Source organism: Dendrobates tinctorius, unplaced genomic scaffold, assembly GCF_039654945.1.
Source record: "Dendrobates tinctorius isolate UK_male_01 unplaced genomic scaffold, ASM3965494v1 ptg000003l, whole genome shotgun sequence".
Classification (NCBI taxonomy): Eukaryota; Metazoa; Chordata; class Amphibia; order Anura; family Dendrobatidae; genus Dendrobates; species Dendrobates tinctorius.
The window spans coordinates 24,798,102-24,811,334 of NW_027361671.1; the positions used below are offsets into that span (position 1 = coordinate 24,798,102).

The 13,233-nt window shown below is 42.0% G+C and overlaps 1 protein-coding gene across 12 annotated transcripts in view; it reads right to left on the minus strand.

Moving 5' to 3' along the window:
* Window positions 1-13,233, minus strand: part of KIAA0825 (KIAA0825 ortholog) — a 556,500-nt gene that overhangs the window by 306,671 nt on the left and 236,596 nt on the right. For all 12 annotated transcript variants that reach the window (XR_012234833.1, XR_012234815.1, XM_073589638.1 and 9 more), the window contains 2 exons: window positions 3,684-3,905; window positions 965-1,373 (listed from right to left, as the gene is read on the minus strand). Coding sequence is in view for 10 of the 12 variants with exons in the window: in XM_073589638.1 (XP_073445739.1) it covers window positions 965-1,373; window positions 3,684-3,905 (631 nt within the window). In the remaining 2 variants the exon portion in view is untranslated. The remainder of the gene's footprint in view (window positions 1-964; window positions 1,374-3,683; window positions 3,906-13,233) is intronic.

Sequence of the window (13,233 nt, forward strand, 5' to 3'; positions counted from 1 at the left end):
GCTCATCTTGATCTTCAGATTTCAAAATGTATTAAGTCAATGGGGCGGAAACCAGCTAGTGCCTTCCTCACTCCACAATGAGGGTCTTATATTACAAATGATGAGATTTTAGTCAAATTTTAACTTTTTGAATAATGCTCAAAATAACATGGAAATAGGACATTGTTGCACAAATCTAAGAATTTATCCAAGAACAAATCCTTCTACAAATCTTAACATTTTGCAGAATCCCAAAGCAAATTACACATTGGGTGATTGCTTAATCATAAAGACAAAACTGCTAATTTTGTGTGAACTGAAAATCTCAAAAGCCACAAGTTAGAGGATGAATGGAGATTAAAATGAAACTCCACAGTGGGAGATCCTCACAAAATTATGAAATAAACTGGTAAAAATAGCTGCACTGTATTGCAGAGCCATCACAAATCTATAGGTAGTCCATCTAAATTCTACACATTAACGGCAGTGTAGTACTCCTGAGACTTATATCAACAATCCTACTCCGATCTAACAGGACCAGAATGAGCAGGCATAGTATTATAGAGCTATTACCTCTAAGCCTTCCTTTGCATCAGTACACACTAGAAGAAGACTTATCCATCTATCTACACTATAAATATATATACACACACGTCACATACACTACTGTCATTTATCCACCTTACTGACCAAAACGTTACTCCAATGCGTGGATGCCAAGAAATTGAGTAGATTCTTGACAGAACTGTCAGACAATAGAGATCTACATTATTAGAAGACCAGGCAGTATCCAATCCAACGTTCCTAGTCCAAGTTTCAGAACATCTGCGAAAGGCCACATGGCTGAAAACATGGCATTGTACCATTTTCTAGTAAGCCTGCATATCCTTTTATACATTACATTATATAATGGAAGAACTGCTCTGGGAACACTCTTCTTTCAGTAGATATAGATGTGAATACTATGTGTATAATAGTCTCTTACCTTACTGAGCTCAGAACTTTGCCTTTTCTTAGCTGATTCTCAATCCACTTTGGTCGGTGTCTTTCGATGTCTTCCAATACACTTTGTGTATCATCCTTAAGGTCCATGGCCTTTAACCCAATGGTCTTTTCTAAGCATCGGCACACAGCAGCAAGCCTCTCATTACTCCAACGAGACAAGGTGGTACCTGTCATTTGTTCTATGGCATTTCCATCTTCTAGTATATGACAAATAATACCAATTAAGTTCCATACAACTATACCTGAATCTTTACATACAGAGTACTGCTCTGATAATTTTCTTTCCGAGAATGAGTAGAAGTACTTTATGGGGGGAGGCAGGCACGCAATTACTGAAGGTAGCTTGCTGATCACAATGGAGACTGCTTCAGCTGTCAATCTTCTAATGTCTTGAACAGGAAAAAGAAAAAAATAATTAATATTTTGCTGCCATGTTCTCATAACTCAGAAATATACATTTGATGAATTTAAGGCAAATATTATCCAGCATCTAAGTCTACGTTTTATCTATATTCAAATCTGAAAGATCTATGATGGGTTTTGACCACTGTGGCCAGTTATTTATGTCAATGAGACACCTGCAAACCAGTGGAAGGCACTGAGCATCAGAGCAGAGACACTGGAGAAGAATGAGAAAAAAACGGTGATTAATGCTTTCTTTATTATTTTATACAATTTGCCCCATGGACAATTTTCGTTGACTCCTGGTAACCCCTGAAATATCGGAAGTGTTATATTGCATATGGTGTCTGCATAATTTCCCTTTGGTTGCAAGTTATAGGCTGTGAAGAATGCTGGGCTCAGTAAAGTACTGGTGGAAAATTAATATCAATACTTATTGGCTGATGACATATCCTATCATCATGCCAAGCTTTATTTCTCACTGTCTCAACTTGTTAATTATCGGCTTGCTGTTTTGGATAAACTGACCAAACCATCCTCCTTTCAATAAGTTCAAAGCTTGGTGGGCAAGTAAATGAAATGTGAGTGAGAAAAAATATCCCAGGAATAACTTGTTTAATCTCCACCTTTTCTTTGAGCTTATTTTAGCTCATAAATTCTGAGGAATATATAAAGAAATCTTCTCTGCGTGTTTCAAGAGATCAACCATGACCCCTCTTTCTGCTCACCTTTCTGTGTGTGGCTGTAAGTGACCTGTCTGCAGCAGAAGTCTCCCTGTGCACCGTAGGACAAATGCTTACAAGTCTACCCTTGGTCAAGGGGAATAGCTTCAGTTGGTCACCGGACATGAATGAAAATGATCAGCAGCAGGCTAATCTCTGTTCTTTGCAAGATTATTCCTGTTGTAGGATTTAGTGCAGAAAATGCTGCAGACTAGCAAACAGCGAGGGAAACTATACTTCTAGTTTGCTCTGCTCATTCCCTTCTACAAGGAGGGACATTTATATGGATACACCTAAATAAAATGGGAATGGTCGGTATTGTTTGTGGCATATTAGTATAGGGGAGGGGGGAAACTTTTCAAGATGGGTGGTGACCATGGCGGCCATTTTGAAGTTGGCCATTTTGGATCCAACTTTATTTTTTTCAATGGGAAGAGGGTCATTTGACACATCAAACGTATTGAGAATTTCACAAGAAAAACAATGGTGTGCTTGGTTTTAACAAAAATTTATTCTTTCGTGAGTTATTTACAAGTTTATGATAAACTTATAAAATGTGTTCAAAGTACTGCCCACTGCGTTGGAATGTCAATGCAACCCTCTTCTCCCACTCTTGACACACTGATAGCAACACCGCAGAAGAAATGCTACCGCAACCTTCCAGTAGCTGTTGTTTCAGATGCTGCACATCTCGTATCTTCACAGCATAGACAATTGCCTTCAGATGACCCCAAAAATAAGTCTAAGGGGATCAGATCGGGAGACCTTGGTGGCCATTCAACTGGCCCATGACGACCAATCCACTTTCCAGGAAACTGTCCATTAAGGAATGCTCGGACCTGACACCCATAATTGATGTTATGGTATGGTATATGGGATACAAAGATAGTGGGGCCATTCTTCATCAATGGAAACCTCAATGCCACTAGATATCTGAAATTGCTACATGAAGATGTGTTGCCCTCTTTATGTACTGAAGATGGCACGTTCCCTGAGTTTTTCTAGCAAGATGGTACACCACCACATTATGGGTGTCTGGTCCGAGCATTCCTACAAAGAATCTGACCCCCTTAGACTAGCATTTCTTCTGCATTTTTGCTATCAGTGTGTGAAGAGTGGGAGAAGAGGGTTGCATTGACAATCTAACACAATGGGCAGCACTTTGAACACATTTTACAGTGGTCATAAACTTGTAAATAACTCATGAAAGAATAAAGTTATGTTAAAACCAAGCACACCATTGCTTTTCTTGTGAAATTCTCAATAAGTTTGATGTGTCATATGACCCTCTTCCCATTGGAAAAAATAAAGTTGGATCCAAAATGGACAACTTCAAAATGGCCACCATGGTCACCACCCATCTTAAAAAGTTTCCACCCTCCCATATACTAATGTGCCACAAACAGGAAGTTGATATCACCAACCATTCCCATTTTATTTAGGTGTCTCCATATAAATGGCCCGCACTGAAGATTTAGAGTTCCTTAAATGATCATAATTCTCAACTTCAAGAAGCAGGATGATCAAAACCAGTATGACAATTACAAAGCATATTGTTATGATGCAGGTACTTACCTTTCTGAATTTTTTTGGTCTCTCTTGAGTTGGTAAAGCTCCATTTTTCTGGTAAGGCTTTAAGTAAGGCATCAGGAAAACTATGGGTACGTGAATCAGTGATGGAATGATTGATGGGCTCATTAGACCTGATGAATGAGGTAACCTGGTTCACCAAGCCTCTCACCGATCTTATTAAGATTCTTCTCAAATATACGAGCACTGTGTTTCTGCAGATTTGCACTAGCAAGAAGATTAAAATTGTGTTAATCCAAATCTTACAGACACTATTTATGCCTCAATTAACTGTAAATACATGGGAAGTGGAGACTACAGCTCTGGCAAAAATTCAGAGACCACTTCCAAATGTTCAGTTTGTCTGATTTTTCTCTTTATAGGTATATTTTTGAGTAAAATGTAAATTGTTCTTTTAGTCTACAAACTTCTGACAATAAAATTTGTTTTTTTTTCTGAAAAGGAGAAATGGTCAAAATTAAAAAATCCCAGTGCTTTCAGACCTCAAATAATGCAAAGAAAACAAGTTCATAATCATTTAGAAACAACAATACTAATGTTTTAACTCAAGAAGAGTTCAGAAATCAATATTTTGTGGAATAACCATGATTTTTAAAAACCGCTTTCATGCATCTTGGCATGCTTGCCACCAGACTGCTTCTGGCTGAAAAATTTAAGCAGTTCTTTGATGGCTTGTGACTATCCATCTTCTTCTTGATTACATTCCAGAGGTTTTCAATGGGATTCAGGTCTGGAGGATGGGCTGCCCATGACAGGGTTTTGATGTGGTGGTCTCCTAATTTTTGCCAGAGCTGTATAACTATTTTCAGGGATATACGGAACATAGTAACATATAATATATTACTTTCTCTAGATTGGTCTCTTAGTCTTCAGGTATCAGGCAGAAATGAGCGACAGGAGCCTGATGGGTGGACAGACTTCGGAGCCAAACAGAAGAGCCTTTTCAAGCCCAGCATTCCTGTCAGAAGTCTCACAGCACCTGGGATTTTGAAGAAACAGCTGCCCGCCCACCTTCCCTTATGCATAATGTTGTCGTGGTATTTATTAGATGGTTGGAGATTGGATGGTTTTAAGTTGCTATGGAGTAATGAATTTTTATGGTTGGTTATTGGTTTTATATATTTAATATTTGAGTAACCATTAATAAATACCGCAGCCTTTTATCTGCACACCATGTGTTGTGTTTCATTTAGTTAGTTAGTCGGGAAGGTGTTACAGGGTGGGGGGGTTTGGTGCCTGCCATCCCATAGCTTTTACTGCTCCCCAATTTTGAATGTACTGAAGGAGTTCCTGCAAAATGGATGAGTGACAAAAGGTGATCTTATGAGCATGGGAGCTATACCCGGCGTGATCACTGAAGGAGCTGGGCTTAACTGACAACCAAGCTCTTGCTCCAACAGCCAGGGCCAGCGTCAGTGACAGGAACATACCTGGCTGTTTGACCAGATGGTTGTAGAAGTTAGGGGGGTCCCGCTTTAGCTCAATGATGCAATCACAGAGTGCCAATCGTTACCAAGACCTCTGAATTCGCCAGATATGGCAGCCTGTTAGGTACTTCTATAAGCAGGGCCTAATAGGCCTCCAGTCATTGTAAACCTGGCAGGTCTGATACAATACAATACATAACTCCTTCCTCTGATATGCCTGAGTAGGACCAACTCCGAAAAGCGTAGCATGTATTTACAAAAAAACAATTTTTACCTTTAAAAATCCTTTAGGCAGCGTCACCTTAATCCTGCTTATTCCCTGCACCACAATCCCTTTTAGGATATTGTGAGGTAGCGCTGTCATTTAAGTAGGGGATCACTCGCTTGGCAGCCACAAAATCAGATCCGGCACAGGTTTTCCATAAACTCAGAACGGTCCATGCGGTTTATTTAACATCATAAACCATGACCAGCAATACAGTATATAAACGGCATAGCGTCCATGACAGAGCTTCACTCTGTTAGCAATGTCCAATACGCAGGCTTTTCAGCCTCACAGTTATACATAACCCTGTCAGGGTTCTCTCAAGGCTGCTTCTCCATACTGCAGACATTCATTCCCTCCAGGGAACTCTCAGGCACTTGCAGCCATCAAACACAGCGTCCACACGTGCTGTCAGGCAGGAAGCCCCATCTCAGCGGGACCTTCCACACTGGACCAACCAGGTCCCAGCATTCACCCCCCATGTGACCTACCCTGGCCACATTATATGGTCCATAGCCCCGCCCACCGGGTCACATGACTCTGACCTCATCACAGGTCCTTCAAGCCTTTACACACTCTTTACAATAGTGCTTTAAACACACCCCCTGTGTGGGTTTGTAGATAACCAGGCCCGCCCAACTCTCTAGTTACCTGGAGACTTCTCCCTTACACTTTGAAACACCACCTCAGCAGTATCACTGCTGATCAACACATAAGTCTCCATCACAAAGCCACCCACTTTGAGATACATAACGGCCATTCAGTATTCTGCCATTCATTTTTTCTCCTGGGACATCCACACAGCGCCCCCCAGCGGCCTCAGTGGTTACTACACCACATACCTCCCCCTTCTGTTCAAACTTGTGGGGTTGAACACACAACATTATACCAGGGTCTCGCGACCGGGCACTCACTACACCTTGCCCCACAGGTCGAGAGAACCGTCTCCATCTGTCATACGGCCTCGTTCCTACGTTACACCTCCCCCGCCTCCAGCGGTCAGAATATCGGTCATTGGCTTTGACCCTCCAGTCACGGTCTGTCTGCGTCGTCAGACACTGGTTAGTCACCATCCTTTCTATATATAAGCATCTTGTAACAAATGGTACCCCACCACATCTAAGTTTACTTTTCAGTGCATTAACCTCACAGTTCTTTGCATCTGCTGTCTCTGCGGGTGCTCTTCAGGACATCTGTCTCCGCCTGAGACTGCCCAACACTCACGCCTCACCAGGTCCAAGGTCATACCACGTGCTCCAGGGATCCGATTCTTCTCCTAGAATTTCCCAACACTGACCCTCCAGGACCTTGCTCACTGAACCCTCCAGGTACACAGTCTTTCCCACTGACCCAGGTTAGTACCACACAAACACCTGTCCGTTACCTGTGTCGGCCACACAGGTCCTCGGGTACCTCTTCTCCACAGAGGCACCCTATAGCAATCACCAGTCTCTTGCTCACTGACCCCAGTCAGTACAACACGGCTTTCACGGCCGTCACCTGCTGGCCGCGCAGGTTCTCGGACCCCTCTACCGCAGAGGTGTCCTATAAGTCTCTTTCTCATGGGAAATGGCCGCACTGGGCTCACCGATCCGGACAGTGCCTTACTCACTAGGCCACCCCACGGTTCCAGAACCACAGTTGGGCAGTGGCTTCCCCAACTGTCAGCCCTCCTGGCTCAGCGTTGCCCTTAGCAACAGACTTTGCAGTCCTTTTCCGTTGCTCCGAGCAACAAGGCTACAATACTGCCCATAGCTTTCTCCACCAAATGTGAGGTAGCGCTGTCATTTAAGTAGGGGATCACTCACTTGGCAGCCACAAAATAAGATCCGGCACAGGTTTTCCATAAACTCAGAACGGTCCATGCGGTTTATTAAACATCATAAACCATGACCAGCAATATATAAATGGCATAGCGTCCATGACAGAGCTTCACTCTGTTAGCAATGTCCAATACGCAGGCTTTTCAGCCTCACAGTTATACCTCACCCCGTCAGGGTTCTCTCATGGCTGCTTCTCCATACTGCAGACATTCATTCCCTCCAGGGAACTCTCAGGCACTTGCAGCCATTAAACACAGCGTCCACAAGTGCTGTCAGGTAGGAAGCCCCATCTCAGCGGGACCTTCCACACTGGACCAACCAGGTCCCAGCATTCACCCCCATGTGACCTACCCTGGCCACATTATATGGTCCATAGCCACACCCACCGGGTCACATGACTCTGACCTCATCACAGGTCCTTCAAGCCTTTACACACTCTTTACAATAGTGCTTTAAACACACCCCCTGGGTGGGTTTGAAGGTAACCAGGCCCGCCCATCTCTCTAGTTACCTGGAGACTTCTCCCTTACACATTGAAACACCACCTCAGCAATATCACTGCTGATCAACACATAAGTCTCCATCCCAAAGCCACCCACTTTGAGATACATAACGGCCATTCAGTAATCTGCCATTCATCCTTTCTCCTGGGACATCCACACAGCGCCCCCTAGCGGACTCAGTGGTTACTACACCACAATATGCAGAAGCATGCCAAAGATATTTCTAACTAAAGTGACTCATCAGATTCAAAAAATGTGGCCTGGTCTGAAAGGTGACAACTAGCTGCACTGGAAAGGGGTTACATAAAAATATGAAGCGACCGGACAAAGAATGCATTCTAATGAGAATGTATGTGACACCAGTGCATTTACTGCACTATTAAATGTATTAACTAGTTTATATTGTAAGTGTATTTTCTACAAATAAATAAAGCGATTAGGATTCAGCAAATAACAATTTCAAGTTTGAATTATTTCAAAATCTCAATGGGTTTGTCACATCCAGACTTAAAACATGTCCAATGAGTTCTATTCATAAATAGCTGATCTCTCCCAGGCCGGTAAAGTGCAATCTAATTGCTGTTTTTGTTTTCTTAGTCTACTATATATACACACCCCCCTATAGATTATGCACCATGGCATAGCTGACAACATACACTGAATAAATGCCAATTAAAATACTGAACTGAAGGACTGACATGTAACAGCATGCTTTCTGCTAAAGTTAACACACTGCAAGCCATCTGGGTTTGCATCTCTTGTAAATTAGACTGTGTTTTATGTTCTCCCATCTCATCGAGCCCCGTGTTCGACTCAGAGTAAACTGGAGTTGTGCCGTTTTGCATTTTCGAGTTTTGTGACAGCTGTTGTATCTCAACTCTACATCTCTGAAGGACTTGTTTCTGGCACGTGTATTACATGCAGATGGAAATGCTGGTCATTTCAACAAATCCTCTCATTTATACTAGGGCTTATGTGTCGTTGGAGAATGGGAAACTTGTGCCACTTGACAAAAATGTAAGAGGTGCAATATCACTGCTTAACACAAAGGGGCAGATTTATCAAACGGTTTAATTCTGAGACCGTGCAATCTTACACTACGCAGTCATGAACTGCGCCAAATTTATCAAACTGGCTCATGCTGTTTGAGAAATCTGCTTCATTTCAACCCCAATGCCTTCCAATTCTTTTTTTTACATTACCGTATGAGGGCTTGTTTTTTGTGAGACGACTTGTAATTTTGAATGGTAAAATGGTGAAATAAAAATGCAACTTCATTATTGCTTTTTTGGGATTTGTTTTGATAGCGTTCGTTGTATGGTAAAAATGACATAGAAACTTGATTCTCCAGGTCAGTACGATTACATCATTAAAAAAAAATTCAGAAGTTTGGGAAAAAAAAATTTGGTTTTGTGTTGCCATTTTCTGAAACTTTTTTTTACTTTCTATCAATTGAGCTGGGTAAGGGCTTGTTATTTGCATGGTGAACTGTTTAATTGAAAACAAAATGGTGTACAGATGATATTTTGATTGATGTTTATTGCATTTTTTAGGGAGGTATAGTGGCTAAAAACCACGCAATTCTGGAGTTTTTCTTTTTCTGTTTACGGTGTTTACTGTATCTGTTATGTAACTTTCTATTTTGCTGGATTAAACTTCTACAGATGCAGAGATATGAAATATGTTTATATTTGATATTTCTTTATTTTTAATAGGTAAAACAAAGGATAATTTAACATTTTATAGTTTTGCTAATATTTTTTCAAATATATTTTTTTTAGTCCCAGAAAAACCTGTACCTGTGATTATCCGATTACCTCTGCTATATACTGCAATACTAAAGTCTCAGTCTGTAGCTAAACTTGAAAGGAGTACCAAGATGGCAACAAGGCCGGCCATTAGCAGGCCCCCAGCTGACATGGTAGCCCATGAGTGTCCTGTGATTGCTCTATTTAAATGCCCCTGTCAGAGACTGACAGGGGCATTTAAATGGTTAACAGCAATGATCAGAGTTTAGCTCTTGCTGCTTCTACTAAGTCACAGATAATGGCTATGTTATAAAAGCTGCATGAGCTCCTGAGTTCCCCCTCACACAATGCACCCCAGCATTGCCATACCTATGCAAAACTTTAGAAAAAGGTAGAAGAAATGCAGCACTCACCCATAAACTGTAATAAATGAAGTCCTTTATTCAACCATACAGGTATTTGGACACAGTTCATGGGACAAGCAGGTGCAGGAGGTTAGGCAGGGATAGAGGCGAACGACGGCTGTTTCGCGTCGTTTACGCTTCTACAGGTCCAGGTTTAGACCCGTAGAAGTGTCTACGACGCGAAACAGCCGTTGTCTGGCTCTATCCCCGCTAACCTCCTGCACCTGCTTGTCCCATGAACTGTGTCTATATACCTTGTATGGTTGAATAAAGGACTTCATTTATTACAGCTTATGGGTGAGTGCTGCATTTCTTCTACCTTTTTCTAATTTTGGATGTTGGATGTTTTTTCAATGCTGTGCACCAATAACCCTAAGCGAGCATACTGCTGTTCACTCTATGCCGTTTTCTCCAGTACTGCAAGCCTGAAGATTTGGTCTTAGTGTCATTCACTTTCCTCTCATTTTTTTTGCTATGCATCACTTTGTGTTAAGGGGTTAGAACTGCCTATCCTATATTTATACCGCCTATTGGTTGGCTTACCATGTGCACAAAATGTGCGCCACAATTTTAACGCATGGTGCTGCATGTTTATTTTTTTATTTATTTATTTTACTCATTTATATACCGCCATTAATTGCACAGGACTTTACATACATTAATTATTGGCACTGTCTACGATGGGGCTCAAAATCTATAATCCCTATCAGTATGTCTTTTGAATGTGGGAGGAAACCGGAGAAACCAGAGGAAACCCACGCAAACACTGGGAGAACATACAAACTCCTTGCAGATGTTGTCTTTGGTGGGATTTGAACCTAGGACTCCAGTGATGCAAGGCTGCAGTGCTAACCACTGAGCCACCATGCTGCCCTTGTTAGGACAAGCCCTTATTCCACAAAGCCATGCCCCTTTTGGTGAGGTCCTACCCACTTTTCAGGGAAGCATAAATAGTATCTAAAACACATGCTAAATATGGTACAAGTCATAACAATTTTTTTACCAAGTTATGCCAGAATTCTGGCACATTTAGCATGCTGTCCTGAGCAGTCAACAAGAAAAACTGAACATTAAAATGTGATTAAAAAAAAGTTTCATAGTAAAATTCATAAAAATGTAGAAGTAAGAAGAAAAAAAAGATAATGAAACAAATATTATTGCTATTTCTACAAGAACTTGTTACCTTGCATGCTGCACATAGCAGGTTAACAAAAAGGCAGAGAGAAAACTATAGTAAAAACACACTTCTTTAAAACAAGTGAATTTTTTTTGCAACCAATTCACAGAACTTTTCTTTAGGGCCATGTTACAGTGCCCATTAAATAAAATGCAGGCCTAAATGCACTGTATATTAACCCCTTACAATGGTTTATTAATAGTCAAGTTTTTTAAAAAAAAATTTCATCCTCGCATTGAGGATCAAAGAGTAATGACTTTTTTCCATCAGTATAGCTATATCAGAGCTTGTTTCCTTTTTGCGGGTCAAGTTGGATTTTTTTATTGGCATCGTTTGGGACATTTTATTGGCTAGCTGTTATTAATAATTATTGGTAATTTGTGGAGGCAGAGAATGCAGAGAAAACTGCCATTTACTGTGCAAACAAAAATCAAATAAATACAGCAAAACAGCTAAAGAGGGCTGCCCAAAGAAAATAAAGGGGTATAAAGGATAACCCCATGTGTATTGGCATGAATGTGACTTCCTCAGTAGCCTCATGTGACTGAGGAAGTCGGAATCATAACAAAATGCGTGGGTTTACCACATACCCCTTTACTTTCCTTTGGCAGCCCTCCTTGGCTCTTTAGTAGTATTCACTTTGGTAATATTTATGATTATTTCTATATTCATTTATTGTCGTATTATTTATTGATATACTTATTATCTTGGATCTTCATATATTGCACAGATATTCTTTGCACTGCAGTACGCTATATTCTCTCCTGGAGCAGCATGTCCACGCTGAACTTTCCTCCCACCTCTCATCTAACTTGCTCTTTGACAATCTACAATCGAACTTCCGTCCCCATCATTCCACTGAGACAGCCTTGACCAAAATGACCAACGACCTACTTACAGCCAAAGCTAACGAACAATACTCTATACTCCTCCTTCTAGACCTGTCCTCTGCTTTCGACTCAGTTGACCACTGCCTCCTACTACAGATCCTCTCCTCCTTTGGCAACAAAGACCTCGCCCTATCCTGGATCTCCTCATAACTTTTGAACCGCACATTCAGCGTCTCCCACTCCCACACTACCACCTCACCTCACCCCACCCTCTCTCTGTTGGAGTCCCCCAAGGCTCTGTTCTAGGACCCCTACTCTTCTCAATCTATACACTTGGCCTGGGGCAACTCATGAAGTCCCATGGATTCCAGTACCACCTTTATGCCGAGGATTCTCAGATCAACCTCTCTGGCCCAGATGTCACCTCTCTGCTGTCCAGAATCCTGGAGGGTCTATCAGCCATATCCTCCTTCTTCTCCGCTCGCTTCCTCAAACTCAATGTGGACAAATCTGAACTGATCATCTTTCCCCATCTCATAGATCTTTTTTACCCGACCTATCTATAACAATTGACGACATCACGCTTTCCCCCCGTACCGGAGGTCCGCTGTCTCGGAGTAACCCTTGACTCTGCCCTGTCCTTCAAATTGCACATCCAAACTCTCTCCACCTCCTGTCGCCTCCAGCTCAAAAATATTTCCAGAATCCATCCCTTCCTCAACCCTCAATCTACTAAAATGCTTGTGCATGCCCTCATGATCTCCCACCTCAACTATTGCAACATCCTTTTCTGTGGCCTCCCTGCTAACAACCTCGCACCTCTCCAGTCCATCCTTAACTCTGCTGCCCAACTAATTCATCTCTCTCCTCGCTTTTCCCTTCTGCAAATCTCTTCACTGGCTCCCATTCCATCAGCGTATCCAATTCAAATTACTAATACTGACCTACAAGGCCATCTATAACCTGTCTCCTCCATATGTCTCTGAACTAATCTCCCGATATCTTCCCTCACGTAATCTCTGGTCCTCTCAAGACCTCCTTCTCTCCTCCTCACTTATTCGCTCCTCACCCAATCGCCTCCAAGACTTCCCCCGAATATCCCCCATCCTCTGGAATTCTTTGCCCCAACACGTACGACTATCAACCACACTCGAATCCTTCAGACGGAACCTGAAAACCCATCTCTTCAGGAAAGCTTACAATGATCCCTGCTGTTTCCCCATCACTGGAGCTGCTGCAACCCCCAACCTACTGTCTCCTTCCCCACCATCCAGTAGAATGTAAGCCCGAAAGGGCCGGGTCCTCTCTCCCCTCTATATCAGTCTGTGATTGTTAGTTTGCTTACTGTAAGTGATATC